The 27,566-nt window shown below is 40.6% G+C and overlaps 1 protein-coding gene across 1 annotated transcript in view; it reads right to left on the bottom strand.

Annotated features, from left to right (window-relative positions):
• The window catches only part of kcnt1b (potassium sodium-activated channel subfamily T member 1b), a 48,368-nt gene that overhangs the window by 14,479 nt on the left and 6,323 nt on the right, over positions 1–27,566 (bottom strand). The window contains exons 4-15 of the mRNA XM_068760672.1: positions 11,109–11,147; positions 5,411–5,490; positions 4,591–4,696; positions 3,995–4,051; positions 3,858–3,906; positions 3,586–3,645; positions 3,325–3,399; positions 3,072–3,155; positions 1,917–2,011; positions 1,058–1,238; positions 490–654; positions 150–286 (exon numbers count right to left, since the gene is read on the bottom strand). Of these exons, the coding sequence (XP_068616773.1) occupies positions 150–286; positions 490–654; positions 1,058–1,238; positions 1,917–2,011; positions 3,072–3,155; positions 3,325–3,399; positions 3,586–3,645; positions 3,858–3,906; positions 3,995–4,051; positions 4,591–4,696; positions 5,411–5,490; positions 11,109–11,147 (1,128 nt within the window). The remainder of the gene's footprint in view (positions 1–149; positions 287–489; positions 655–1,057; positions 1,239–1,916; positions 2,012–3,071; positions 3,156–3,324; positions 3,400–3,585; positions 3,646–3,857; positions 3,907–3,994; positions 4,052–4,590; positions 4,697–5,410; positions 5,491–11,108; positions 11,148–27,566) is intronic.

Here is a 27,566-nt window from a genome sequence, read left to right as displayed (position 1 = left end):
CATGTGCGTACTGTATAAGGCACTGTATAAGTACAGTAATTTTAACATGACCTGGATGACTGAGACATCAATAGAGGACATGTGTGAGTTCATGTCACATGCGGTCAACAATGGAGCAACAAGGTGATGCATGCCATGTCTTCACTTACTTGGCCCTCATCAGGTCCTGGTCTTTTAGGGCAGACCCTTGAAGGTAGATGACCCTTTGGGACCACAAAGGGATTTGAAGGATACGGCGAACCTGAATATCTATTTCAGTTGGACACAAGATAACCACGTAGTAATCCTGCAAAAGAAAGCATTTGTAAAGAATCAGGCAAAAATGTAATTTAGTGTACGGTGTTGAAGCATTACCCCGAAAGTCTAAAGTTGGCAGTTGGTAGATACATAGAGTTATGCATCTGATATGTTGAGATATTATTGTGCATACATACACAAGACGCACGCGCAGCATTTACATGGACTATGTCCAGCGTTTTGCTGTGTTACCTGCAGCCTGGGATGAGCATAGAACTCATTGAGGAAGTCCATCAGCAGGTCGATCTTCAGCGAGCTGACACACAGCACTACGTGCTTTTCCGTCTGCGCTCGGTGGCGGCTGTAGTTCCCTCCTAACTTCTGGCTCTCCATCCACAGATAGGCAAGTTCTTCAAACTGACACAATGGCAGTAAACACCAAATGAAGTGTCAAGAATGAATAGATTGTCTCTCTACACACAGATGGTGAAAGCACTGGAGCGAAAACTGCTGATGCAGTAGTAGCAGTGCGAGCGGTGGGAGTTCATCTCTATTTCCTACCCAATTTGCTCTGCAAAGGCTGTTAACACAGCAGAACAATTCAAAAAAACACGTGTGGTCTAATAAGTAGCTCAGTGAATCATTGGATTTATCATGAAGAAAGTGTGAAACAGCTCGACTTCCCTAAATTAAGTGAGTCCTGTGAATGCTGCAAGAAAGTGTCCCTCAATAGTTGATGGTAACCCTGTAAAGTTCAGTATTATATGTATGTAGTGAAGCGAGGAGTCCCTCACTGTGCCAACACATTCAGTAAGTTAACCTGCAGTGGGAGCACCACCAGTGCAACGCAGATGAGAATGACGACCAGCAGCTTCGAGGGCCAGATCTGTGGTGTGACGTCTCCATAGCCTACAGTGGAGAAGGTGACGATGCAAAAATAGAACGAGTCAAACCAGGACAGTTGCTTCCCGGCTCTCTCCAGATGCTGGATCCCACAGGCTCTGCCGAGAGATGAGGGATTAAACAATTAATGACAATATTACATCAGGCGTGTCTTCTATACACGGGGAAAAGTGAAATACTTTTTGAGGGCAATCTGCTTCAGTATTGTGTTTGAGGTCAGGATATTAGATTAAAAATCCAATAAACCCAAAACCAAAGGGTACAAGTGTCAGTCTAGTTTAGACTGCTACTTAGTAGGCCATTTAAGATGACACAATTGATTGCTGTGTCAGTTCCACTTCAGCGCTGGTGCAAATTCATTTCCCTGAGGCAGAGGGGAATGAGGAAATATCTAAATGGACATAGGTGAGGCTGGATGTTGACTAATTCATAAGGATGACAAAGAATTTACGGTAGGAACTGACAACTTATTTGTTTATTTATTTATTTATTTATAGTGTTGTAAATTGAATAAAGAAAACACAGGGCAGGTGAACAGGAATTATTATTTATCTGGATCTCAATGTTATTATTGGTTTTAAAAAAAATAGTTCAGGTTTAAGATTAGATCTGTGTTGAGAATCCAGGGACAATAAAATACTGTTAATAACTTAATCTACTCTTTGCCAGTAAAATAAGAGTATAAGCACTGTAATTTCAAGCTTTCTGGATCTATTCAAAACAAATGTTTAAATCCTTTCATTATTTCTCTGACAACAGTCAAAGAGAATACTCACCCAGTGAAAACCAAACATAGCAAGGTGCAGATGAGGATGAACACTTGGTTGAACATGGCCGAGTGGGTCCGCTGAATGGCACGGTGGAAGTCATTCTGCACACAGGGCAGCAGTCATATAGAGGTGTGAGATTTCTCCGTAAACAGAGAAACCAGATTAAACGAGGCTAAAATAACCACTACACTTTAATCTCCATCAAAACACTTAATCGTATTCGACTTCCTTCAACATTAGAATAATGTCTTGGAACTCATTTTCAGTAGCATCTTGTTCGGCCACCACCTCGTTCTAACGCCCCTCTGAATTGTCACTGCGTTCTCTTCATGTGCTGCTTCACTTGGCCTCAGATTCTACCATCTGCTCTACTAATGTGTCCTGAGGATCTTACTCCGCCAAGGTCTCATCTAAATCGGAACAAACGCGAACCAACTAGGCCAGCTGGATGTCATCAAATCGCTTTAGAGTCTCAGTACGCGACCAGTTTCTTCACACCAATGATATATCTTTTTGCTAATATTGATATTGCAATACCAGATTTCTACACAGAACCCGGTTTTGCATTTATGTCACATGGCTTGTCTTGTGTTAGTTCTGCTTCGTACAAAATGTTTCATGGTCCCACAGAAAATGTAATGATTCATTTCATCATCATTTAATTAAGTATGCTTGCATTCCTAACCCCCAGCAACAGCTGCTGATCCACAATATGAACAGAATGTGTTTGACAAATAGATTAGTCTCTCTGCACACGTTATAGTATTTACCCGAGGGTGTGGTCTTGAAATAAAAAAAGAAGAAGTTGAATTAATAAAAAAAATTACATTTTTATTAACTGTGAAAATATATCAGTTCATTTGTGCCAATGCTTGTTGCTGGCTTTGATAGCAAAGTAATTAGCCAGCATCTAAATTTATCAAAACATACAAAAAATGGTAGATAATAACACTACCTACAAATATTTTTTAGTGCATCCATAAAGAATACAAATGTAGTCAGCTGTATTGAATTCTGTTCAGACTAAATTGCGTTCAGCCGCTCTGGCATCACAGCTGGCATTAATGGCAGCTACAACAGCTAGGGAGTTGTACCTTCAAAGTGTTTTTTATTCATGATAGCTGCAGTTTTTACAGTAAAACAAATGCGTGATTTACTTACAATCATGTTCTCCAGGGCCCCTTTGGCTAGCCAGCAATTCAGAAACACAGGGACGAATATATTTCTCAAGGGATGCCAGAAGATCTTAAGGAAAGCAAGATGGAAAGACATCACATTTCACTGGGGCATTAACAGCAGATTATTGGATTGCTCAGAACAATCAAGAGAGAAAGTACCTTCATTTAACCAAAGGTGTTGTGCCAATAGTTCTGGGATCAGACTGACAGACCATTTGATATGATTAATTACTCACTGTGATTATAAATGGCACTGTGTTGATCATCTCCAATATGAAGGATATCTGGAATATCTGCTCCCAAATGTTTCCCTGGAAAGAAAACAGACGGGACATAATCGAATTAACCACTGAGAGAGAACTGTAATCAGCTGTGGAAAAAAATATATATATATATGTCCTGTGTCTTGGTATTTGCTTTGGCACTGGAACTTTTAAGAAGACATAAAAGCAGCCTCAGCATGATATAAATGTGTGTGCTGTGCACGAGGTCCTTACCTTATAGCTGAGATATGTGATAAGCATGGTCTCCAAGAAGCTTATTAAGGCCACTGTCACCTGAAGCAGAGGGCGGTAAACGGTATAGAAAAATGACAACCAGACAACCAATGAATCGCTCCAGGATGTCCATTCCTCAGTGAGGAAGCAATAGAATGCTTTTAGCTACTGTAGTCTGCTAGTGTGTTTGGGTTGAGTCATTCCTTGAGATTCAATTTCATGCTGTAGAATCGAATTGAAGTGCACTTTCATGGTGCCATTATCGCTCTCACCTGTATTGCCCATACAGGAACCCGTCGGTTAACCCAGAAAATTAACTCCCTGCCAAAAACCACGAGAAACATTCCTTTAAACTTCCGCGCATCTGTATATAATTGCCTTATTTTGTAATTCACCGACAAAATCATACCAGTTGATTTGTTTCGGCTCTGTTGCATTAGCTCCACTGTTGTTCTGGCATAATGCACTGTGGAGAAAAACAAGGCAAACAGGAACATTTGCATGAAGATGTGTGTGAATGCAAGCATGTCAGGGGAAACGTGCTCACTGGGAAACACTTCCATCACTTAGTATTCTGCTAAAAGGAACAAACCCCACTGTAAAAGCTGCTGGCTGTGAATCTAATGCACATATTCTTCAGTTTCCTTATTTTCTGCACAGAAGGAGTCACATATGGAAAGTTTTTAAAACAAAATTCATATATGAATAGATGTTCTCTACCATCATATCTTTCATTGCTCTATTTATGTTGCCTGTAGCGACAGGAAAATATTCCTGGAAAAATCCTGTCATACAGCAATCAGTACATTTTCCAATTACCAGCCGAATGAAAAGATAGTATTAAAAGTGACGGCAAAAATCTGCATCTAAAAAAATTACAGCAAAGGCGTCAAAGTGTCCTAATTTTGAAAAGCAATGCTGCCAAATATGAAACAACAGACACAAAACAACAGAACATATATGCACACATCTAAAATAGGAGACACTGCTGAATGTGCTACTCACCATGAGCTGCCATTGACCTCGTTGGGGTCATCCAGGTTGACTCTCACAATGTAGAGGACACAGGTGAGGATCTTCAGTGAGAAGTTGAACAGGCGGATTCTCAGGCCTTTAGACCAACACAAGCACACAAGTCCAATCCTGGTCAGGTAACACTAAAACAGAAGCTTATTGAAGCTGAGCAACCAGTTTTCTATCATCTCCTCTGGTGCTGTGATTACTTTGGTTCTACTGTTGGTGCCATTAAGGACCCTGAAACTGCTTCGACACCAGAACTTTAGTACATAAACTGCTTTTTGGGAAAGACCTGAAGAGAATGTATTGGATCCTTCAACTCCTGGTCTTAACAGATTTCCTTTGGCAACTTTTATGGGATTCTAATTTGCCAAATGATAAGACGGCAAGATAAGAAGAAGAATACAAGAGGGATTTGCAGAGAAGAATTATAATATTGTTGAATCCCAGTTTCTTGCTTGGCTAAAGGCAAATCTGATAAGTGCAGACATGAACCCAGTAATGTTGCAGCACTGCCATCATCTCCTAGTGAGAAACAAACAACAAGCTTTCCTCATTCTTCAGCAAATGAGCCAGTTTTTCTGTCATTGCCGGGCCACACAACCAAAAATATGCTTTATTGTGATGAGGCCATCGATGCAATAATGAAACCCCAGAGGTGCCTGCGATGAGTCATCAATGCCTGCAATTTCCTTCACAACGCTTTTATATGCCCATTTAGCTCTGAGCACCACAATAAGCAGCAAGCCTGTCATTTGCATTGCAGGGAGGGAGGCAAATGATGTGGTGCTCTGGAGGCTGTACTTACTTGACCTTTGGTTTTTGATGAAGAAAAGCTTCAGCCTCTCCTTGAAGGTGTTCTCGTTCACATAGAACTCCACCTGCACCCTGTGAAAGAGTGACGTCATTAATGTAAGTGTATACAAGTACACAATATCAGAAAGGACCAGAAAGCACCAAACTGGGTAAATCTAGCATTAAAAAAAAACCCATCCTCTTCACTTGATGAAGTGTAACAGCAGCTGAAGATTGTCAGGCACATATTAATACATGTATTCACGAGAGCATCTGAGTAATATGTAGCAAGACGATGCTGCTTTTAAAGCCCCACTGTTGAGCTACGTTGTAGAAAATCTTCACTTTAGTTTCTCCATCCATTACCCCCCATCTCGGCACCACTACTAAACAGAATTAGATGTTGAAAGAAATTAGCATTTGAAAGAATAGAACCACACCTCGCGCTTAAAAAAATACTTTGTCTTTTTTTAAATAAAGTCATTTATTTACCACTCACTCTTTAAATGTTTAAAGTACAGTGTGCCTTAAGGAGTAATTAATTGACATGTGGCTAAGGGCATTGGAGATGCTTGGAAGGTCAGTGAGTATTGACATGATTGTGGTGTTTTGTTTCACTTTCCTTGTGTCTTATTTAAATAGTTCATGCAAAGGTTGCATTTCAATAAAAACCCAAGTGATAATATGGAGTGTGTTTATCTCAGTGGGTTGAGCGTGCGCATCTGCTGAAGCAGCAGGTGTGTAACTGCAGCTGCAGGCTTGATTTCCCCTGTGGCCATTTGCCGCGCGTCAGTGTACTCATCTACTCATCCCAGTTGTTCATCCTGGTAAAAATGAGTCTTAAATAATGGTAATGCTGCATCTGATATTACCATAATTGTGTGTTGGTGTAGGCTTTCAGTAAATAGGGACTACAAAGCACACACAAAAAGCCGAGCTTCCCATCTGACTAATCCCATTAAACATCCATTATTGTCAGCCGTGTACAGTCTCATTTCATAATGAAACTAAATCAGCCTCAAATGCATGTTACATTCAACCCCAATGTGAAGCACTGGTGCAGATTGTCAAATAAAGACCACACGAAGCCCTGTCCTTTCATCCAGGGACATTCTCTCCAAAGAGTTCATTCTAGAGACATGAAGCACATCAAGATCAAACTTAGGTGCAGGTTGTTTTTAGCTGCTATACTGAGACATATTCCAAATTGAGCAATATGCTCTATGTGTTGCTTCTACTCGCCCTAACTCTTTGTACACATTTAGTAGCCAACCACATAAGCTGTGTTTACTTACATTTGTTTACAGTTTGTGCAGCAGTCTGTATCACTTTCATGAAGACAATCGAAGATATGAATGGACAACTTGATTTATATTGAGTGCTAACACAAATGCATCCATTAATAATTGAAATCCATTAAAGCTGACAGCGCTTCACATCAAACAGCCATCACTTATCGCTTTCACATGATTACAAATCAAAAGCAAGTGAAGGTCTGCGCTGCCATAATGGACCTTGATAGGCACGGGGTCTTGACCAAACTATTGCTTTAACATGATGCAGCTATTGAGGGTAGCTCCATCATCATGCTAATACGTAGACAAGACTATTAACAGTCTGAAGCATGGAGAGCTTGTCGTCACTCGTGAGCATTGGCCTTGTGAATTCAGGATGGCCCCAAAAAGCCGTCTACCTTATCTGACATGTGGCATCAGGGGAGGAGGGAGCAGCTATTATTATTATTATTATTATTATTATCATCTAAATACCAAGGGGATGGATAAAAATGTAGGTGGAAGCTATTCCCATATCTCCCTGTTTCTGTTGTGTCACCATGGAAACAGCTTCCAAGAAAGAAAATGTTCACCTGTGTGTTTTGTTTTTCCATTGCAAGGAATTAGCCATGGCTGCACACATACAAAATGTTAGACCTGTTCTTCTATGATCACCAACAACACACTCTCCCATCCCCTGCTAACACACAAGCACACAGCTATATGTGATCCACATGACCAAGTGTATCTGTAGCTCTATCGCCGGACAAGCTGTAAAATACAAATGGGTGCAATGAATTGTTCTCCGTTGACATGGCTATGGAACAGGTACAATGTTTACACAGATTGCTTACAGATACCCGTAATTACGTTTCCAACAGAAAAATAGACCCTATCAAAAGATGAAATATGATACAGTAAGATATTATACAATGTGAGACGACAGCTGGACATCTCCCCAGATAACATCTGCTGCTGTTATTGTATTAAATTGACTGCTGTGATTGGGCCAGTCTTCACACCAGATGTCACCTAAGGAATGTTATTGTTTACTTTTCCATAGATGTTGTATTTAGACAGCCTGAATATGAGAGCGTCAGAACCATGATCGCAATCACTGCGAATAAAATAATAAATGAAAACACAGAAGAAATGAAATATTTGTGATCAAGCTTTTAGCATTAAGGTAAAGCTTATAGGTATAAACGCACACACACACACACACACACACAGGGCAGCTATCTTTGACATTTAGCGCATTCATACCGACCCACTGAGACCGCCATTTCCAATGTGACACACACAGATGCTGTGCAACCAAACAAGGCAATGTCCTCAATGTCTTCATTTCCTCCAGTCAAACTACTACTACTAAAACTATGATGTGTAGATTAAAAACAAGAACAACTGTGTACAGTGTGTGTAGTTGCAAGATCATTTGAAAATGGCAAGCCTGGCTTGTCTGTACATTTGTCCCATCAGTTGTCGACATTGCCTCCACAACTGCATTTGGTAGTATTCCAGCTTGCTTGTAACATCAACAGTTCTAATACCTGAAATAGCACCAAGTACCAGGGACCAGGATTGTATATGTTAATGAAAAGAAAAAAGAAAAGGCAAGAGGAGATTGCCAGGACAAGGCATTGACTTCATTCATTTAGAGCAGCCTAAACCAAATCCTAGACGTGACCAAATAATTGTATTTTACTTTATTTATTAAAAAATAGTAATACATATTAATGTCAGTAAAAATATGTCTGTTCATGAAAAACAATATACCCCGGTAATTAATTCACAAATTGTGAAACATAGACCATCAGGCTGTCGTAACAGCTTTGATTTTACACTGTTCCAATGTCCTGTTGTTGTTCATTGGCATTGCCATCTTGTTTACATGCAACCTGTTCTCATGACATTGCATGAGGCTTACATGTTGGGTCACCTTAGAATAACATTTGTGCATTCTTGTGACCTTCCAACCTGTGGGAGCAAAGAAGAGGAATTCATTTAAGCACAGAAGCAGCACAAATACTAATAACATTACCTCTTGTCATTTAAGCAGCATGACAAAAGTCTTACAAAATAATCACATTACATATTTTTCACATCTCGGGTTTGTTTTGGGCCTCAGGATGGAAACAGATAAAAATAGAACACTTCCCTTGCACCACTCCAAGACCTGTGCCAGGTGTAAAAGCTGTGGAGACTAAAAATATTACACTTGAACATGAGCATTTAAAAGCTACAACGTCTTTGCATCAGGTTTGATCTGAAACTTCAAATGGTGGCGGTGCTCATCCAATAGAGTGTACCAAATATTAATAGACTCCAGCCCAGACATGGGCTACAGCAAATGTGAAAGCACTAAGAAAAATGGACTGTAAGGATATACGCCAATATACATGTCATCTCTGGTTCTTTGAGGCATCCATATACTTTGTATATTGTATACGAGAGGGCGCACCCTGTGAACACCCTGTGTTCACAGGGTGCGTTCAATGACCCAATTTTTGACATTATGTCTTAAACGCGTTGTGTTAGCCGGCACAAATGCACTGCAATCCAATTTCTTTTTATATCTTAGCCTTGACTTAGCCTTGATAAACATCTGTCTGCGATCATTTTTTCATGATAAAACCTGCTAGCTATTGAGTGCAGCTACTAGAAGATGTTGCAGACAGTAAGAGGAACCAGCTGAATTGAGCTGTAAGCACCCATCATAAAACAGATTGATATTATTTATTGTTATTTACAGTTCTGGAGACATATTACAAAAACAGTCTAACTTGCATATACTCTTAACTATTCGGTAACCTTGCTAATTCATCCTCCGGCCTGATTTAGCACAATAAACTGCAGACGAACTGTCCCAAAGCTAATATTCTGAACCTTACTAAAGTAAGTAAAATAAAAGCCTATCATTCTCATCACTTTAGGAAACCAGGCAAGTTGTCCAAATCTCTCCATCAAGTACTCTTTGCTAATTAGTGTCACATTTACTTATGCAATTCACAAATTACAAACTTCTTAACTTAATAATTAAGTTTATTTAATATGACCCCTAAAAGACTGAAATTAGGCTTTGTGGCTTTCAGAGCAATAATGAAAAACATGTCAGTCGAAGACGTGAAACCGATACCTGTCATTCCATCTGACAGATTCCACATCTTTGCAATCACAAGAAACACCTTCATGCTGGATGTATTTGTTTTTCTTCAGTGAAGTGAAACAAGTTTTCAAGGGAGACATCAATCACCTGTAGCTCAATGTGTCGCCTATCTATGGCTCTTATCACCATTAGTGTGTTGAAACGCTGTGAAAGCCTCCATCGTTAAAATAAAGGTTATAGTTTACGTAACACAAAATACCCTGTACAGTATTAGCTATTTTTAGAATCCCCTAGCAAGGAGATACCAATGAGGGTGAGGGAATTTCGTACGTCAAAACATATTTGTATCACTCCACTCAGTACACCCCAAAGGACCAAAAGCCATTTTCTAACAGGAACATTGGCCCAACATTAGACTCAAGCTGCAGCCGATCAATGCAGAGTGGTGAACAAACACTACCGGCACAAGGTCTGTTAGGGATATGAAGAGCTGCCAGCAAGCATCAACGACATGATAACTGAAATAGAAATCATGGACTCTCTGAAGCTGCAAGCCATTGAAACGGTCCAGGTCAATACAACCTGAATATCTTTAAAGTTAATTTGACTTCTTTTAGGCTCTCGCATTATTCAAATGAACCTGAATTTAATTTAATTTCATTTAATTGAAACTTCCTCTGAAACAAATCCCAATCAGAGAAGAAATGCAAATTCAACATTCAAACATAGAAATTCAAACATAGAATTTTTTTACAGATTGTGAGTGTTGTTTGAGAGAAGACAATTATGATGATCATCTCGTCTTCAAGAAGGAATATTCGTTAAATTCATAATTTTTAGAGTATGAATGTGCTAATCCTAACCTCATATTTCACTCATTTTATGACCAGTGATTTAGCACTGCTGTTCTGGTTTTCTTTTCTTTCTTTTTTTATCAGTACTAACAAAACATTTAAGTTTGAGATACTCGTCTCTGGTCACATGACTAATGCTTGCCATTGTGTGAAGACCTGCAAATCCAGAATACATTAACCTAATTAAAACAAATGCGCTTCCTTATTACCATTTTCTGTGGTGTGATAAAATCTGTGTTGAGCTAAATATGCATTTTTGAGTGTTTGACACAACAATTGTTGAAAAGGTAGCCACAAACTTAGTAATTATTCTGCATCATTACCATAACAATCATCACCCACATAGGGGAATGTGTCCTCTGAAGACTTTCTGTCTACATCAAGGGCTCTAAAGTGAACAGGGCTGCATACTCTGTGATTTTTGTGTTCGCAAAAATTCCATGCCATGCAAGCATGATGCCGCCAAGGACTTACTGGGCATTGGTTGAATCCATACTGTATTCCTCTTGATACCTGGATGCAGCAAACATGGACACAGACAGGTACAGGTTAGGAGAGGGTAGGGTTGAAAAAGCAGGATGCCACTAAGGATGCTGCTGCAGCTTCCTTTTTTTTGCTTTCGTTTGCATTTTAAATCAGAATGAAAGTATTTTCTAGCATTGAGAGAGAACTGTAGAACATAAATTGACTGTCTTCGGCCTTGAGGAGAAATTCAAAACCACTTTCTAAGCTACTAAAACACTATACTCTAACTTAGTCTGTATAGCAATGCTTCAGCTGATGAAAGAACTGATGGCACACTTAATGCAAACCACAGGAGATCAGTGGACATACCCACGTCCTTCCAAGGAAGGTGCATGACAGAGAAGTGCCAGATAGTAGTTTGACGTATGGGGGGATTCTGATGGGCTTCAGGTCAAAGGTTAAACAAGATTTCATTTGATACCGAATAAAGTGACCTTCAAATTACAGAGGCGGTACTACAGAGTAATTTGCTCCGTGCCAAGGAATCATGGTCCAGGGAAGGAAGCGCAGTCACTGGTGATAATTCTACGAGCTACCGTGGTGTACATTGCAGCAACAAGCCGGACCTGCAGGTGGTCAAAATCTTAAGAATGTTACAAAGGTCATCATTTGGCAGTTGAGGCCGAGTTGAATGTTTCTGACATAAACGGAAGTTGTCATAAAATACACGCCTTTTGAGATGGACTAATGGAATGTCCATTAAACCGAGGAAGTGGCAAGGTCACAAGAGAGGACCTGTACATTTCCAGCAATTAACCCAAAACATGTTTGCCGAGTCAACAACAGAGCGCAGTCAATTACTTCAGTCCCTAGGACCCAATTAAGTCATCAGCTATCTACATACAGCCAAAATGGTTTTAAGAATGGCCACAATGTTCTCTATGCTGGAACGTTCTAGTACGGCTGCTAGAGGTGTGACGATAAATTCAAAATACTCTGTGTTTTTGCTTTTCTAAGCCGAACATGCTGAACAAACACTTAAGTTAACTCTCTCACTCACTCACTAAGTTTAAGCATATATATATATTGTTGACACATTTTCCAGCAAGGAATCGTTCAAGAACGATTCCTTGCTGGAAAATGTGTCAAATGTTCTTGGAGATCTTCAAAATCCTCGACAAAAATGATGGTCGAAGTCGACGGCCGTCTGTAAATGACTTTGAATTAAACGGGAATCATTTCTCAGGGGTCTCAGGAGAAGACATTTTTAAAGTTTAGATCTATAATGCATATAGAACAGAGATAAAAGATTAAAAAAGGGTTGCCAGGAACTTCTGATACTACTTAAATTACACTTTTAATGTAACAGATTGATGCACTGCATGTGGCAACAAAACACATCACACATTTCCAGCCATGTGACTGGTAATGCCCAATGTACAAAAGAGTGTTGGTCCAACGCCATTAGATAATGATTCTTCTGATTATCAGAGATGGAGCGTGAAACAACATTATCAGCATTTCTGCACTGACCTCACTGTCCATTCTGTGGCTATGCAACTACTCTTTAAAGAGCCGTAAAGATGCTATCTGTCTGCAAAAAGCTTTAGCAGCCTGGATGCTCTTAAAAAGAGATGCTGCCTTTGCATATATCTGATTCAAACTGAAATACATTAACACTGCTCCTTCCTTTGTGTGATACAACTTTAAAAAAAATCCTAATGTTCATGCAGTTAGAATCTAAATGCTCTTCAGTCTTTACACTAATACTGAATAAGTACACAAGAGTGAAAAAGCAAACAGCCCCACCTCTTCACAGCAGATCTGGAATCAGCAGCAACGCGCCGAGCTTGTGAGACAAGTGCAAAACGACTAAGTATGTGTTCAATTAGATTCGCTCGCAGCTGCCTCCAGGACTGTCTGCTACAAAGTGGGAGGGCATTGCACATATGCACTTTCTCTGCAGCAATTTCACGGACAAATGGGATTTGTAGTTCTGAATCTGTTAATGCTCATCATCGGCAAGCCTCTTACATCATCTCACGTGCCACAGAGACACCTCATGAGTGGCTGGTTTCAGAGCGATAACTCAACATCTGGTTAAGTATGAACAATCCAGTTCTGTAGTTTCATTATATAGACCATAAACATTGAAGCACACTGATGTTACTTACACAAAATCAGAACCAGCATGGATTATTGTACAATTCTCTGAGAAATAAACCGTGCGCAAACGCCTTATTATCGACCACCTCGCACAAATCAGGTCAACAGCAACACCTCCGATCTAAAGTAGGCGACAGGTATATTACATTAAAAGTAACCATAGCAACGGTACCTCTTGTTCTACGTATAGCCAGCTACCATAACTGTTGACTGTGAACAAACGTAAATAGAATGGGAGGATGGATTACAAAATGCATGGTTCATGATTTGCATAAAGGCGCTACAGAACTGTCCGATACGACACAGTCTGTTATTTTCATACCAGGACACTTTATTGGTTATTATTGCAAACTTACGGGATGTCAGGTCTGAAGCAAACAAGTTGCCAACAGGCTTAACCAAAATTTTATATTGTAAAGCTTCAGCAAGTTTGGATTTAGCACAGAAAGGGTTTCGCATTCCAGAAAATTGCAATTAAAAAATATCGTAAACCGAACTCTTTACAATTTACATTTTGCAAAACCATTATCCCGTACCATTTTACCATCACAAACCATTTTTTTTCAAAGTGTTTTTAATACTGCATTTATATTGACGTCTTCTGAATGGAATTTCAAGAAACATATAGATGCATCAGGAGAAGAAAGTCTCTTCGGTAAAGGATTTAATTCAACTGGGAGTTCCATTTCAGTTCTCCATTGGCTGGATTTCTGCCTCAAGCATCAAATTAGGTTATTCACATGTGTGAGATCCTCTTTGTAGGCTACAGTCACCCATCTCCTCTTCTTCAGACTGTCAAATTAATTCTCCCTAATTATCTGAAGGAACAGCAGAGGAGCGGTGATGGCTGTTATCGATCTTTCAGCCAATTTATGTAAATGCTTTATACATACTGTAAACACTCATTTCGGACGCATGGCCAAGCACAAACCTGATATCTCAGTTGTACAGAACCTTAATTAAAGGCCCAGCAGTCATTTAAATGGATTATCCTTACACCAAAGCTTCATTTAGTTTAATTGCCAGCATAGAAACAATGGAACTTGTTATTACTTTCAAGTCTCAAGACAGCCTCTGAGAGATTTGATCCCCCCCCACTCCTTTAATGAACAATAATGATGGACAACATGCAATTTACCACAAGGACCAGATGAAACTCCTTCATTAAACCCTGTGTAGTCAAATCAAATTGAAAGCATAATTATTTTGTGAAAGCAGGATACTATAAATAAACTTGCAACAAAAGAAAAGTTCAATAAAAATTGTGGTGTGATACACAATTATTTACAACCAGAGTACAACTGAGAAACAAAGGAATGTGAAAGAAAGAGCAAAACATGCAATGACTAAGTACTAATGATAAATCCATAAAACATAGATGGTACAATAAGTAATGAATGGGGGATCGATATCTAAATAATTGATAGATATCAATTAGTTGGGTGAATTACTGCGTCTAGTATCCATGAGGGAATGCATTTCATTCTGCTTCGTGATGTGAGCCAGCTCACAATGAGGCCCGTGGAATATGTTCAATAACCGGGCCATAACTTCTAAGAGACATTGTTGATGAGTTTTTCCAAATCTATTTTTTGGCTCTTCGGGTGCCTCATACAAAGTGGCGTCTAGTTATGTTATTAACATCTCTGCGAACAGCTTCCTTAATACATGAGCAATACTGCAGCTTGGGCCAAAACTACAAGACAAAGAATATGTCCTTTTCATTCATCTGTGAACTGTCCCTTTAATGAGAATACACACTGTGTTCTAATATTTAGATTTGTTGCACAACTAGTATCAAACTATGCTTATTTATCAGTGGCGATGTGTTGGCAAGCCAAAATAAACCCTTCTGTGTTTACAACAAATAAAGAAATGCTACCCTGCTATAATCCCGCTGTGGATTAAACAGAAACTGAATTATTTCTTGGCTGTGGTGCCCCATGAGCCACGTTATTGATATTCTGTCACTCTCAAGCAGCTGGACAGAAATATCACTTTTGTTGGACCCACAAAATCTCTCACGTGTCTGACAGCATCCTATCCGCATGCAGCATGGCATGCTCAGATGCTTTCATGGACCCCTGGGTATTGCAGTAGCTGCAGTCAGTGCTGTTTGACTGACTGTGTTCAGCTGACGTAGCTGCTGATCAGATAAACAGATTTCGCTGTGGCCCCCTACACGATGAGCTTCATTCTCCATCGCTGTCACACTTACTCATTTTAGATTATATCATATTATCATTATGGGCAGCATGGTGGCCCAATGGTAAGTGCTGTTGCCTCACGGCAAGAAGGTTGCAGGTTTGAGTCCGACTTGCAGTCTTTCTGTGAGGACGTATTATTATCCTTATCATGCACCATTGCAGCTATCGCTGGCACCACTAATATTTTTCATTGCCTCTTCTTCATCCCTAAACACAATTTCATTTTCCCCTGATTCAACTTGGTGATGAGTAGATGTCCAGTCAAGCAGAGTGAAGTTATTCTCATCATTTTTGCATCCTCAGCTGATCAGTGTTATTAATAGCGCCTCATACTGGTGTCACAAAAATGTTTGATGAAATTCTTTTTGGGACAGAAAAACAACAAAAACTTTGCCCCATAGGAAATATTTAAAGAGGCACATCCATCTTCCCGGGAGAAAATACATACAGCGTACACGAACAAACAGTCCTCGAGGGTCCGTGGTGGGCAGCTTTCACTCTATTATTGATTGGAACTTGCACTTGAAGGAGAAATAGCAGTATTTTATTAATATTTAAAAATACTTTACAAAGTAGGGCCTAATTCTTACGACTTAAGTGACAATACATCATACCTTGCCAGATTAATATGATGATTTTGCATCCCATGTAATGATCGGCACCATTTTTACAACACCAACATCCTGTATGCAAAAGAGGCACCTAATTGCTTTTCCTACACCACTACTGTTGCTTTTGTTACCGAGTCTGAAAATAATAAATAGAATTACGCCTGCGCGTATGAGAAAACCGTACATGCTTCCGTGAAAAGATCTCAGGTCATCACCAAAATGTGTGCCGTAAATAAAGAGAGAACACAATTCACCACCAACACACCGGCTGTGCAGCTGTGCCAAAAAGGGAGCCACAAAGGTATGTCAGCTTAATCACCTGTGGCTTGCATTTTTATTGAGTCCATCAATCTGATCACATTTCACTCCCACATCCGGTTTGATTTCTGTGGTATAATATATATTTTTTCCCAACCCTATAAAAACATCAGGATTCATTCAATTGTAAGCAGCATCATCTGAATTATGTAATCACTACACACAGCATTAGATCAATCCAAGCAATGCTGCGATTGAAGGTAGAGCTGTTTGTGATGGCACCGACTCATAAAGGCGCATGGGCTGCCTTTACGCCTTGTCGTAATGGAGAAAATAAAGCCTGACACCTGGTGCTTAGCGATCAAAACACAATTTATGGGTGGACAGATTTAATGGTGGTGGCATATTTGGAATATTGATGATGGCGCAACTTTTGTCGATGGATAATTACGATTCGGGTTATTTGGAGGACTTTATGCACCTGCATTCACTCGCCTCTGGTTTATGTGCCCAAGCGAAACGGATTCAGAAACATGCGACTTTGGTGCGGATCTGAGGCAGCTACCTTTGGCCGGCATCGCTCCCGAACGAGCCCATAGTCCGGAGAGGATTGGAGGGGCTGACCCAGGTGGGCTCTGGTGTATTCTGCACTTCCGTCTTGACGTCTGGGTCGATCTCCGACGACGAAGGTGTCAGCTTGGCGCCTGCCATGGCTCCCGGTGTGCACCAGCAGAGAGCTCAGCTGTCCTCCTCCTGGTGTCGGAACAGGCGGCATCAGTCGGAGCCCGACGCCGCTGGAGAAAAGCGCATCTCGCGTCTCGCTGGCGCTGCGCAAAGGTGGAGGGGGCGCTGCTCCCACTGGCACGTCACGAGCTCCACGGACGCACTGAGGCGCGCATCGAGCGATCCTCCATCCCTGACGGAGATGCGAGGTCCTCTTGCGTCTGTGAGATTTACGCGTCGTCACGGTGAAACGTCAAACGCTCGGGCAAACCCAACACTAATGACGTAACCGATGATCGGTAAATGTCACGGCAAGCAGGTACTAATGATGGGACCGATAAATCAACAGTAGCTGTATATCTAGAGTACAACGTATTTACTTTAAATCACATTCACCACAATAAAGGTGTTATCGATTCACTTCCACTATTACCCCGACTAACTAGTATATTAAAGACGCAAACCTTTATTTTATTTTATTTGACGGACATTAATTCAGATCAGCTATTTGTATAAATTGTTGTTCCAGGTCCATTTACAGTCATGTGCTTACAGGATGCAGTTTATTTCTAACATAGCCAGTGCAGCAGCACGAGCTGTGCTGTCATGACTAATACATTAAGGAACCACATGATGCAATTATACTCTTCAATGCATATTGCATTTTGAGTTCAGCCATCAAATGCACATTCAATTATCCATTGAGAGTAACCTTGGGATAAGAAAGGCACACCTGTGAGGAGAAGGTTGCATATTTAATATACAAACCGAAACCCTGGAGGAAACAGAATAAAACATTATTTTTAAATCCAATGTTCCCTAAACACATATATACGTATTAAACATTCATGCAATTGTATGGGTATATTGGCAACAATGATATGTGTGTGTTCTATAGTAATTTCCCCTCCATTTATGCTTATTCACCACATTCTATCCATCTATTTTCTGCTTTGTGGGTAACAAAGCTATTAAAGAAACTATCTGCCCTGTGAGTGTCTACTCGTGCGTTAACTGGTTTAAGCCAAGAAACAGCAACTCAAAGTACTAAAACCCAGGAACTGAATGCGCTGAGAGACGCTTTGGAGAAAGGTGGAGACATCAGCAGCAGCAGGAGCACGTGTGGAAGCACAGATTTGAGCACAGAGACCCCTAGTGGTCAAGTAGAGTACTGTAGGTGACAGCTGAGTGAAAACACACCATGCTACAGGAAGCAGGCAGTAGCTACTGCTGCAGAAACGTACTGTATATCAAATGAAACAGATACCAATATAGTCATCTGTTATAAGGCAAATGAGAGCGTAGAAAAACAAACCTAAAACGGTCATGATGATCTCAACTGAGGAAGAAGCCATGCCACAGTAAAGCAGTAGAGAGGGCTCGATACCTGGCATTGTCACATGTATGGAGCTGAAATAATGCAAATTCAGAGCTAATGGATTTCACGTACAGTGGAACCTCGGTTCTCGAACATGATTCATTCCGTAATATTGTTCGAAAACCGACACTATAGAAGCTATGTCAGAAATAATGGAAACAAGATTAATCCGGAACGGGGACGGGTTATTCCTTTGAAAGGGAGTCCCCCTCCATAAAATGACCGGGTAACTGTCCTTCTGGGTTTTTATTTCCTTCTTTCTCTTTTGCTCAGTTTTCTTAAGAAAAGTACAAATTGTTGATTTTTCCATACCGTACTGCAGCAAGATCCCAAAAATGGATGGCATTTTCATATTTGCCATTTATTTCCATCTTTAATTCAACAGTTGTTCTCACTACTTTCCTCTTTTATTTTCCAGTAGTATTACTGCTGCCTTTCTTTGGATCCTTGACTAAAAGCTAAAGAGAAAAAAGTGAAAAAACACACACACGTAGCAAAACATTTGCACAGTCTCTCTCCGACAGCAGGTCGACTCAAACTGACCCTACTTGGGTAGACTCCGCCTTCGTTCGCGTGTCTTTGGTTCGCCTCGGATCCACTCGTGTTTTCGGATTCCGAATATCAAGTTCAACTTCCATGGGAATTTAAACTCAATTTGTTTTGTTCAAAAACTGTCGTTTGAAAACCAAGTCGAACATAAGAAATCATATCCAGATTAAAAATTAATCCAAAGCCACCATTATGTTGATCGCTCATAAACTACTGATAATAACAGCCTGATTCTAAGTGCTGGGAGGTTTCCTGTTTCCTGTTTCCTGTGCCGAGGAATCAAAAGTGATTACTTAATTTGGCAGTGACAAAGCAAAGCAATTTCATTATGTTGGAATCACTATGCCTTGGGTGGAATGATACAAAGACTGATGATCTCCTCACAGTGATACAAAAAAAATAGCATGTGTTGTGGTCACTGATGTAGGCACGCATTTCTTTCCTTGGATATCTAGTTATTGGTGGAACGCTTCTCTGGTTGTTCAGGTGTTCTTGAGAATGGCAGCAGCGGAGGTTATGATTGAAGAATGATTAGCCCACATAGTTCATACTGAATATTTGCATAAACTATATTAAATCAAAGCTGGCATTTCTCAGCATAACTGCGAGGATGAAACACCAAAATGTGTGAGGCATATTCGACAGCACAGATTGCTGATTACCCTCGCCGAAGAGGAGGCGAGGGTATTGCAATTGGGTGCGTTTGTTTGTCTGTCTGTCTGTTTGTCTGTTTGTCTGTCTGTCCGAGCGCATAACTCAAAAACTAGTAACACAATCAACTTGAAAATTTTACACAAGCAAGGTTCTGTCCGTGGCTCGGTCCTCCCCGAGAATGGCGTTGATCCGGATTTGGATCCAGATTCTAGAATTATTTTTACATCTGGAATTGTGCCTGTGCTGTAAACTGCCACTTTAAGAGGGAGGGACACGAATGGCATGATGGGAAAAAGAGTCCAGAAGGAGTCTTGTAGTACGTTCCGGAGCAGCAAGCTAGAGCAGGTTTGGCCCCTCTGATCCGGAAGCCCTGTTTACTGTCTCACAAGATCGAATATTCTTTTGGAGGCGAGGGTCTGCAATCTCTGATTGTCGTTTTCTAGTTATAGCTGGTAAACAACTGAACTCTGAAACGGATACAAGATCTACCAAATAAATGAGCACCGTTACTCCTTGTGCTAAAGTAAAATGTGACAGAGGGTATTTCCCAAGCGAGCGCGATGATGATCCTGAATAACAGAATGATTTTCACACAACTTATTCTGCCTTTCACGTAAGTTTGAAAGTGAAACGTCGATGACAGCCGAATATTTCCTTTTATTGATGACTTTAATTTGTGACATGCCAGGGCAGTTACTGAACCAGATAATGTTATGTCTTGTGAGCAGCCGGCCCCTCCCACCCTTTTATGCTCTGTGCTGCAGATGGGCATAGATGGCCGCGATAAAGCTTCCCCTGTGAAAATACATTAAGGCAGTGAGCTGGCATTGCTGTGGGTGAGCTGTCTTCCTGTGTACAGCATAGCCACAGAGGAGGAGGATGTCTAGCCAAAGCCACTCATCATGTTGCACAGCACACATGCACACTCGCCATACAAACGCACACAGGCATGCATACTGTCACCGACCGCTGTTTTGCCAAAGGCTGCTTCATGTGAAAAGCTGCCATTTTACTGGTCATAGCCTCATGTTCTCTCCCCCTGACAGAATGTTTTATGTAGAGCCAGCGGTTGACCCAGAAACAAAAAAAAAATCAAATTCTCTGTCGGACCATTTAATCACTTCTTTCAACCTTTTATTTGGGCCTTGACATGATCAGAGAGTCTCTGATGGAGGGAGAATAAATGCTACTTCATCATGTGCAATAACATGCAGCATTAAGAAACATTTGGCTTCCATTTGGCTAGACTGCACCACATTTGAAGTTCAATGAATAACAGAGCTCTGCTATCTTGACGCTGCACAACAAGAGGCTGTGCTGTTCTCACTTGCTTGTAAGACAAAAATCAGCTGCTATTCACCAGCATGTTTCTAAAGACTTCCTGTTTTTTGTTTTTTTTTCCTAGAGATGTGAGGGGCTGTGGGATTTACTTATTGGGTAGTGGCAGAAACATTTCATTTCTACTTAGTAACTCAAAGTAGAGTCTGAGCAGGATTACCCAATTGGGATTACCCAAGTTTTCTTCCATAAATTAGCAGTGTTGACTCAGATCCCAGTCCAATTCTGACTCCATATTGACATGAATTGACATGAATTCAAACTATTTCATGTGGGAAAAAAACATCCTTTGACTGGCAGTGGAATGTGTCATTAGAACAAGTTGCTCTGGGCTCTTTGCATAAAGATAATGCTGAAATCTGTAATCAGTGAGCCGTAGCAACGAGATGATTGGCAGCTGACGCCTCGGGCAGGTAAGTACATCATCACCAGAAACTATGTCACAGCTTGTACTTCTGACTGCATAAATATTAATAAGGGCCAATCTTGAGTAGTTATTATTAAGCATTTAAGATAGAGCTAGGGAGTGATGTGGTTTCATCGATATCAAAGTGAGTATTGATTCAACTTATGGGACTGATTACTTATTGATTCACTCACTGGCATCTGGATCAAAGTTATATTTGAAGACAGTTAAGCCAAGTCTGTTTCCAGGCAGCCTCATAACGAGTATTTCACTAAAAATCTGGCCACTATTTAGAGGCAGAGCTTAAAGAAAGCATACATTTCGAGAAGAAATTGTCCATGCCTGCTTTCAGTTGTGTATCAACTGAATCGTTATGACAGCAATCAAGGAACTATCTGCTTCTTGTAGCAGGGAAAAAGAGCAAGAACCTCTCATTACAATTCGTGCGGCTGCACACTAACCCTCTTGTTCCCTTCATTTTACGTCCCTGTGCAGCTTTTGCCGGTGCAAGGATGAGTCAAAGTGAACATAGCCTGGCAGCTAGCTGTTGCTTGTCATTTGTGTCATGTGACTCTGATCTTGAAGATGAACTCACTTCCATCATCACTCCATTTCACTGTGTCATTCATTCTTAAGAGTAAAAAAAAAAAACCTCTGTATGTTGTGCATAATATGGTGTGTTTATTTAATATATGCACAGCAATTCTTGTTTATCATGTTGATTTCTGGAAGCTTAATTAAAAAATATTAATTAATAATTTAGCCTTTGTGTGTTCAATTATTATGAACTCTTTCTGCAATTATATGTTGTGTCTTCACCGCAGTAGGCGGAAATTACAGAAAGCGTCATTATCTCTGCCGAGGCGGGGGTTATGTAATCACCGGCGTTGGTTTGTTTGTTTGTCTGTTTATCTGTCTGTTAGCAAGATAACTCAAAAGGTTAGGGACGGATATTGATGAAATTCGACCATAGAATGGAAGTGCAGATTCAGGCTGGCAAAGTGATGCCATGTGTTTTGAGGTGCCGTGTTCTCCTGCTTCACCCAGAGGCCAAACATTGTTTTCGGTAATTTGTGCAGAGTCTGAGTCTGTCAGAGGATTAATGAGCAGATTGCGTTAGGTAGGGTTGGGCTGCGGGAACTGGTTCCAATTGAAACTGTGTATAAATACAATGTAAACAAGTGTCAATAAAAAAAAAGGCAAACAAAAGCCATTATTCAGGTTAATTACCTATTTGTCTGCTTGTCGTGAAAACAGGTTCATAAAACCTTGAAAGTCCCTGGAAAGGTTTCTTTTATGGCTCCAGCTTCAGAGATTGATATTTATCAGTTGGATACCAAATAGCAGAGCTTTATAAGAGAGACATGATTAAATTCGGTGGTAAGATTTAGCTCCTACATGCCTGTGTCAAATTCCATAAACATTGGTCAATAAAAAAAAACGAGATATTGAGGAACAAATTGTGAAGCTCCATTGACTGTAATTGAATCCTGAAGTCCATTAAGGTAATAATTATATATTTGTCAGAAATCTAGAATATTTATAGAAAAGCACTTGGAATGATTCATACGTTCTACGTTCAGATTGGCTGGTGTGACGGACTATTCAAAATACATTTTTATTTTGTGAAATAAGTACACAATTTCAGTACGCTGTGGCATTTTGCCTCTGGCAGTTCTGAAGCCACTAAAGAATCAAGTTCATTAATGGATTCATATGATTCTGACAGCTCAGTTCTCAATTTCCTTTAAAGATGAACAAGATAATTGTTTGTTTCAACCATTTACTATACCAAAATGAACATGTTTAATACAAATGCAGTCAGAATTCAAGTATTGTGTATTACTATTATATTCTGTGGTTTCTGAACAATCCTCTGACGCTGTTTCTTCCTACTCCAACAACAATGCTGACAACCTCATCAAAATGCTTCCATTATCACAGCTGCTTATTAAGCTAATTCCATAGATACCAATTAATGTTGCAAGGCAGAGTATGGGGGGGGGGGGCTAAGCTACTAATACGCCAGAGATTTCCATGCACAAGATACAATGGCCCAGAAAAGAAACAAACTCTGTACGGTGTGGGAAACTGTATTTTTCTCCGAGAACCCTGCCCCATGATAATCCACCCGCCGTTTCCTACCAACAACTGTCCGCTGCTTTTGCGCTGTCCCTCTGAGGCCGTACACTGACCTTCTGAAATGTTCAAAAACAATTTCAAATGCAGAAAATAAATAATCGTGCACTAGTTAAAACATCATTATTTTCAGCTCTTTATTTGCAAGACACTTTCACTCAAAGGGAAGGGAAGGGAACACAAATGTGAGATGAAATACCTGAAATGAGAGATGAAATGTCCAAATTGTGTTTTCATTTCTCTTCTTTTCTTTTCAGAAAGGCAATACCTCAGTTCTCTCTCCATTTCAACCGCTGTTCACGTTACAGTGCTTTCTCACTGCCTGCACCAATTCTGAGAGTAACGGGCCCTAGAATGCGATGATGTGTTCTGGGCCTCTGCTGCAGTGTGGTAATAACAATAATCCTTAAACCAACCGCAGGCCAAACACACACAATCACTGTGCAACTCATCTGAACAAGTCGAGCATCCTTTAACCGCTGCCCACCCACGATGTGCTGACAATTACCACGAAGGCAATCGTACATGTAGGAAGCAGAAAGGCTACAGCCTTTCAAGTATGTCAAAACTTTGATTGAGATTATATTGGGAAATTGCAAGGCCACACCTCTAACGCATAGCAAATGTTATCACCACGATTTAATTAAGACTGGATATAATCCCTTATACTCTTCACTCATCACTGCCCTGCCTCCTCCTCCCTTTTTCCACCTCTTTCTTCTGTCAACAACGATATTCTTCTTTTCCCCCTTCTTTTTTTTTGTTCGTTTTAGCGCTCCCTCTGCTCATCTTGTCTTCAACCTCTCAAACTCGCTCAGGTGGAAATCATCAAGTCATCAATCCCTGCTGCTACAGAATTAGTGATGACAAACAGCTGCTGCTAATTCCAGTGCATTTAAAGTCTCAGAACAGAAGAAACAAGAGAAGCACACAACTATTCTGATTTATCACATACACTGTCAGAAAAAAAGAGATTGTATCTTTTTTTTTCCACTTAAATTGTATTTAAAATTTGTTTATATTTAATAAGACACTGATTTAATAGCCAAGACACCTTCTGTGCTGCTCCAAAACTGTCCTGTTGGACATTTTCACAGTGCCATGAGTGAATGATCCATGTTCAGAACTAGTTGTTGCTCGAGAGCCACTGTATGACTCACAGCAAGTGCTGAGTTATCTAGCAACCAATAATGCTCCACATTACTTTCATCTTGATTGGAGGACACAAAAAAAAGAGTAGCGAAGCAAACCCCTATTGGCGGTTTGTTCCTCCCTGTGACGTTGACTTTGTGTTCTCCACCTCATGCTAGCTGACAGATGGAGAAATTAAACCCATGTCTGCATACTTGCTTACATAATCAGACATCTGCAGGTGAACACACTCGTGCACACACACGCACATGGCGAATACCCTCACTTGCTCACACACTCACACCAAATGCTTGTCAGACCAATGAGTTCAGCGTGATTTCTCCTCTCCAGCACCCACACAGCCAAGCAGCCATTATGGCCCTCTAACACCCAACCCTGGAGATAATGACAACTCAGACGAGAGGACCCCCCCACCCCCACCCCCTTCACTGCACGCCCACATCCACGCCAAAGACAGGAAGAGATGAGCGGAAATACGACTCACACTCGCACAACAGCGATGAAGGGCTCGCTACCTTAATTCTGTTGGAGTGATATACATCTTACATTTACCCACAGACAAGACACACATTTACTTGAGCATGCACTTCATCGCACCTAATGAATTCAGCCATTCTACGTGATTGCAAAGGGACGTTCAGCTATTTTTAATGCCAGTCTTTCTTTCTTTGTATAGATTTGGGGACATTAAAGACATGACTTGTGTGTATTTGTATTTTTGTGTGTGTGGCATGTATCCGGATGTAGAACGGGGTGATCAAGACCTTGTATGTTTCTCAAATGGCTCATAGAAACTGGAATCCCTGATAGATCTTAACCGCAACCATTAATAATGAATTTGAACACCCCGTTGAACCAGTGACGTGCGGTGAGGTTCGTGTCTGTTGAGGCACAGTCAGATTTACAAATAAATGAACCTACAGCTTGTTCATCATTTGATTGGCAACATTTAACGTGTTTTGTTTAAAAATTCGTACCAGAATGTTTTACATATTGTCACAAACCTGGTTCATCAGTTTATGACAAAAAGGGGAGACCACACATAATCTGCGTATCTACAAAAGATTTAATGAAATTATTCAACTATGCGTATCAGTGTGCGTGCAGCGTTGGATGTGTGTGGATGCGTGTGTTGATCAGTTAAAGTTTAACTGATGTTTAACTGTTAAACATGTGTTCTGAGACGCGTCTGTGTGTGGGTGAGGGTGTGTGTCACTGTCCAGCTGGGGCTGCGGAGAGAGAGAGAGAGAGAACGGAACGGAACGGCAGAGATATGCCAGCGATGGAGGAAAAGCTGGGCTTCATTTGACAGCGTATGTTCTCCAGAACGTTACAGAACACTCGTTCCCATCTATTGGACTCTGTCAGGCCCAGTCCGCCGCAGTTCTGCTCGAATCGGTCCCGCAATTTGACCATGAATACGCGCGGTCGCTGCTCGTGTTTGGAGGCTTCTCGGTAAATTCTTCATGTCGCAATATCCCATCCGAGTCCAGACATCGTCAGAAGTTGAGAAAAGAAGGCAAGAAAAGCAGAAAAGACGGATTCTTGCTTGACGTCCAGACATCCAGACAGCTAGCGCTTCCGTGTTTACAAGCCCGTCTCGAACGAGCGGATCAGCTGATGAGTGCGCTGAATCACTCACTGGTCTCCTATCGGCTGGAGGCCGTATTACACATGGCCTCATTCTGCAGTATTTTAATGCCGCTGAGCACAAGAATACATGATGCACTAATTGTATTATTAAAAATGAAACAGTCATAAAATATATAATATAATATCACTGATGTTATATTATATATTATATTATTTTTAATAATACAAATACATGATTTTTGTGTGATTTTATATGATGGCAGGTGAGGCTGTGCTTCACCTGCCAACCCCTGACTGCACGTCACTGCGTTGAACACACCACACCAACGATTCATTTCTACAAAGCTTATTACAACTCAAATTGCACATATAACAATGGACCGAGGACTCCCCCCCCCCCCCGGCACATTTTAAGTTTTGTTTTTTTTCAGTTCAGCAGCTTAGAAGACTTATTTCATAGCTCTTTACATAGCCACATAGCCGTGGCTCACATTTCTTTACCTGTTCATGCCATTCCTTAAAGGAAGTTAAGGTAACAATGAGCAAAAGTATGAGTAGAAGAACAATGTGAAATTCACACAATGGAAAATACCTCAGTTTATATCTACTAATTGTGACAAGCACAAAACAATCATTTTTCTATGAACTTCTATGAACGCTGCCTGAAGGGAAGCTTTTTTGTGTTGTGTGGAATCAATTAAATGTAAATAACTACAGTTAACAGTTATTTATGGTTTGGGCTTCATATGCTATTTTTGAAAAATTATTAAAATCTTAAAGGGGTCGGGGTATTACGTAAAAATGATTGGCGAACACTCTGTGCTAATATAGAACACACTTGTATAATTATTATTTAATTGGATTTTCTTCAAACGTCAGTTGCTGCCCTTGTTACAGCCTGCATGAGCATCTGTCTGCTGCCGCATGAAATCCTTCTAGAGATGTATTATGTTTAGGGTGTTATCACCACCTAAAACCTTTAACCCTTTGCTAAAACCAGGAGGAAGGGGTTGTTAGATTGGACACACTCTCTGGGGGAATCATTTGCTCAGAAGCTTGATTAGACAAAGCATCATCAGATATAATCAACATCGCAAAGCACGAGCATTTTGGAGATAATCAGTGAAAAAATAGAGCACCCTCAAAGCCCACTGACAGTCTGCTTCTGTTTCCAGTCCACGGCTCGGAAAGCACCAATTACAGAGCAACGCCATACTGTTCCACGAGGACACTGGTGCTTCGTCTTTCGTGTCCTCATTTGCATCCTAACACACATTATGCAGAGGTGTTGTG

This window comes from Brachionichthys hirsutus, chromosome 4 (genome assembly GCF_040956055.1).
Source record: "Brachionichthys hirsutus isolate HB-005 chromosome 4, CSIRO-AGI_Bhir_v1, whole genome shotgun sequence".
Taxonomy (NCBI): domain Eukaryota; kingdom Metazoa; phylum Chordata; class Actinopteri; order Lophiiformes; family Brachionichthyidae; genus Brachionichthys; species Brachionichthys hirsutus.
The sequence above is the reverse complement of the archived record's forward strand: the minus strand, read 5'-3'. Positions and strand labels throughout refer to the sequence as shown.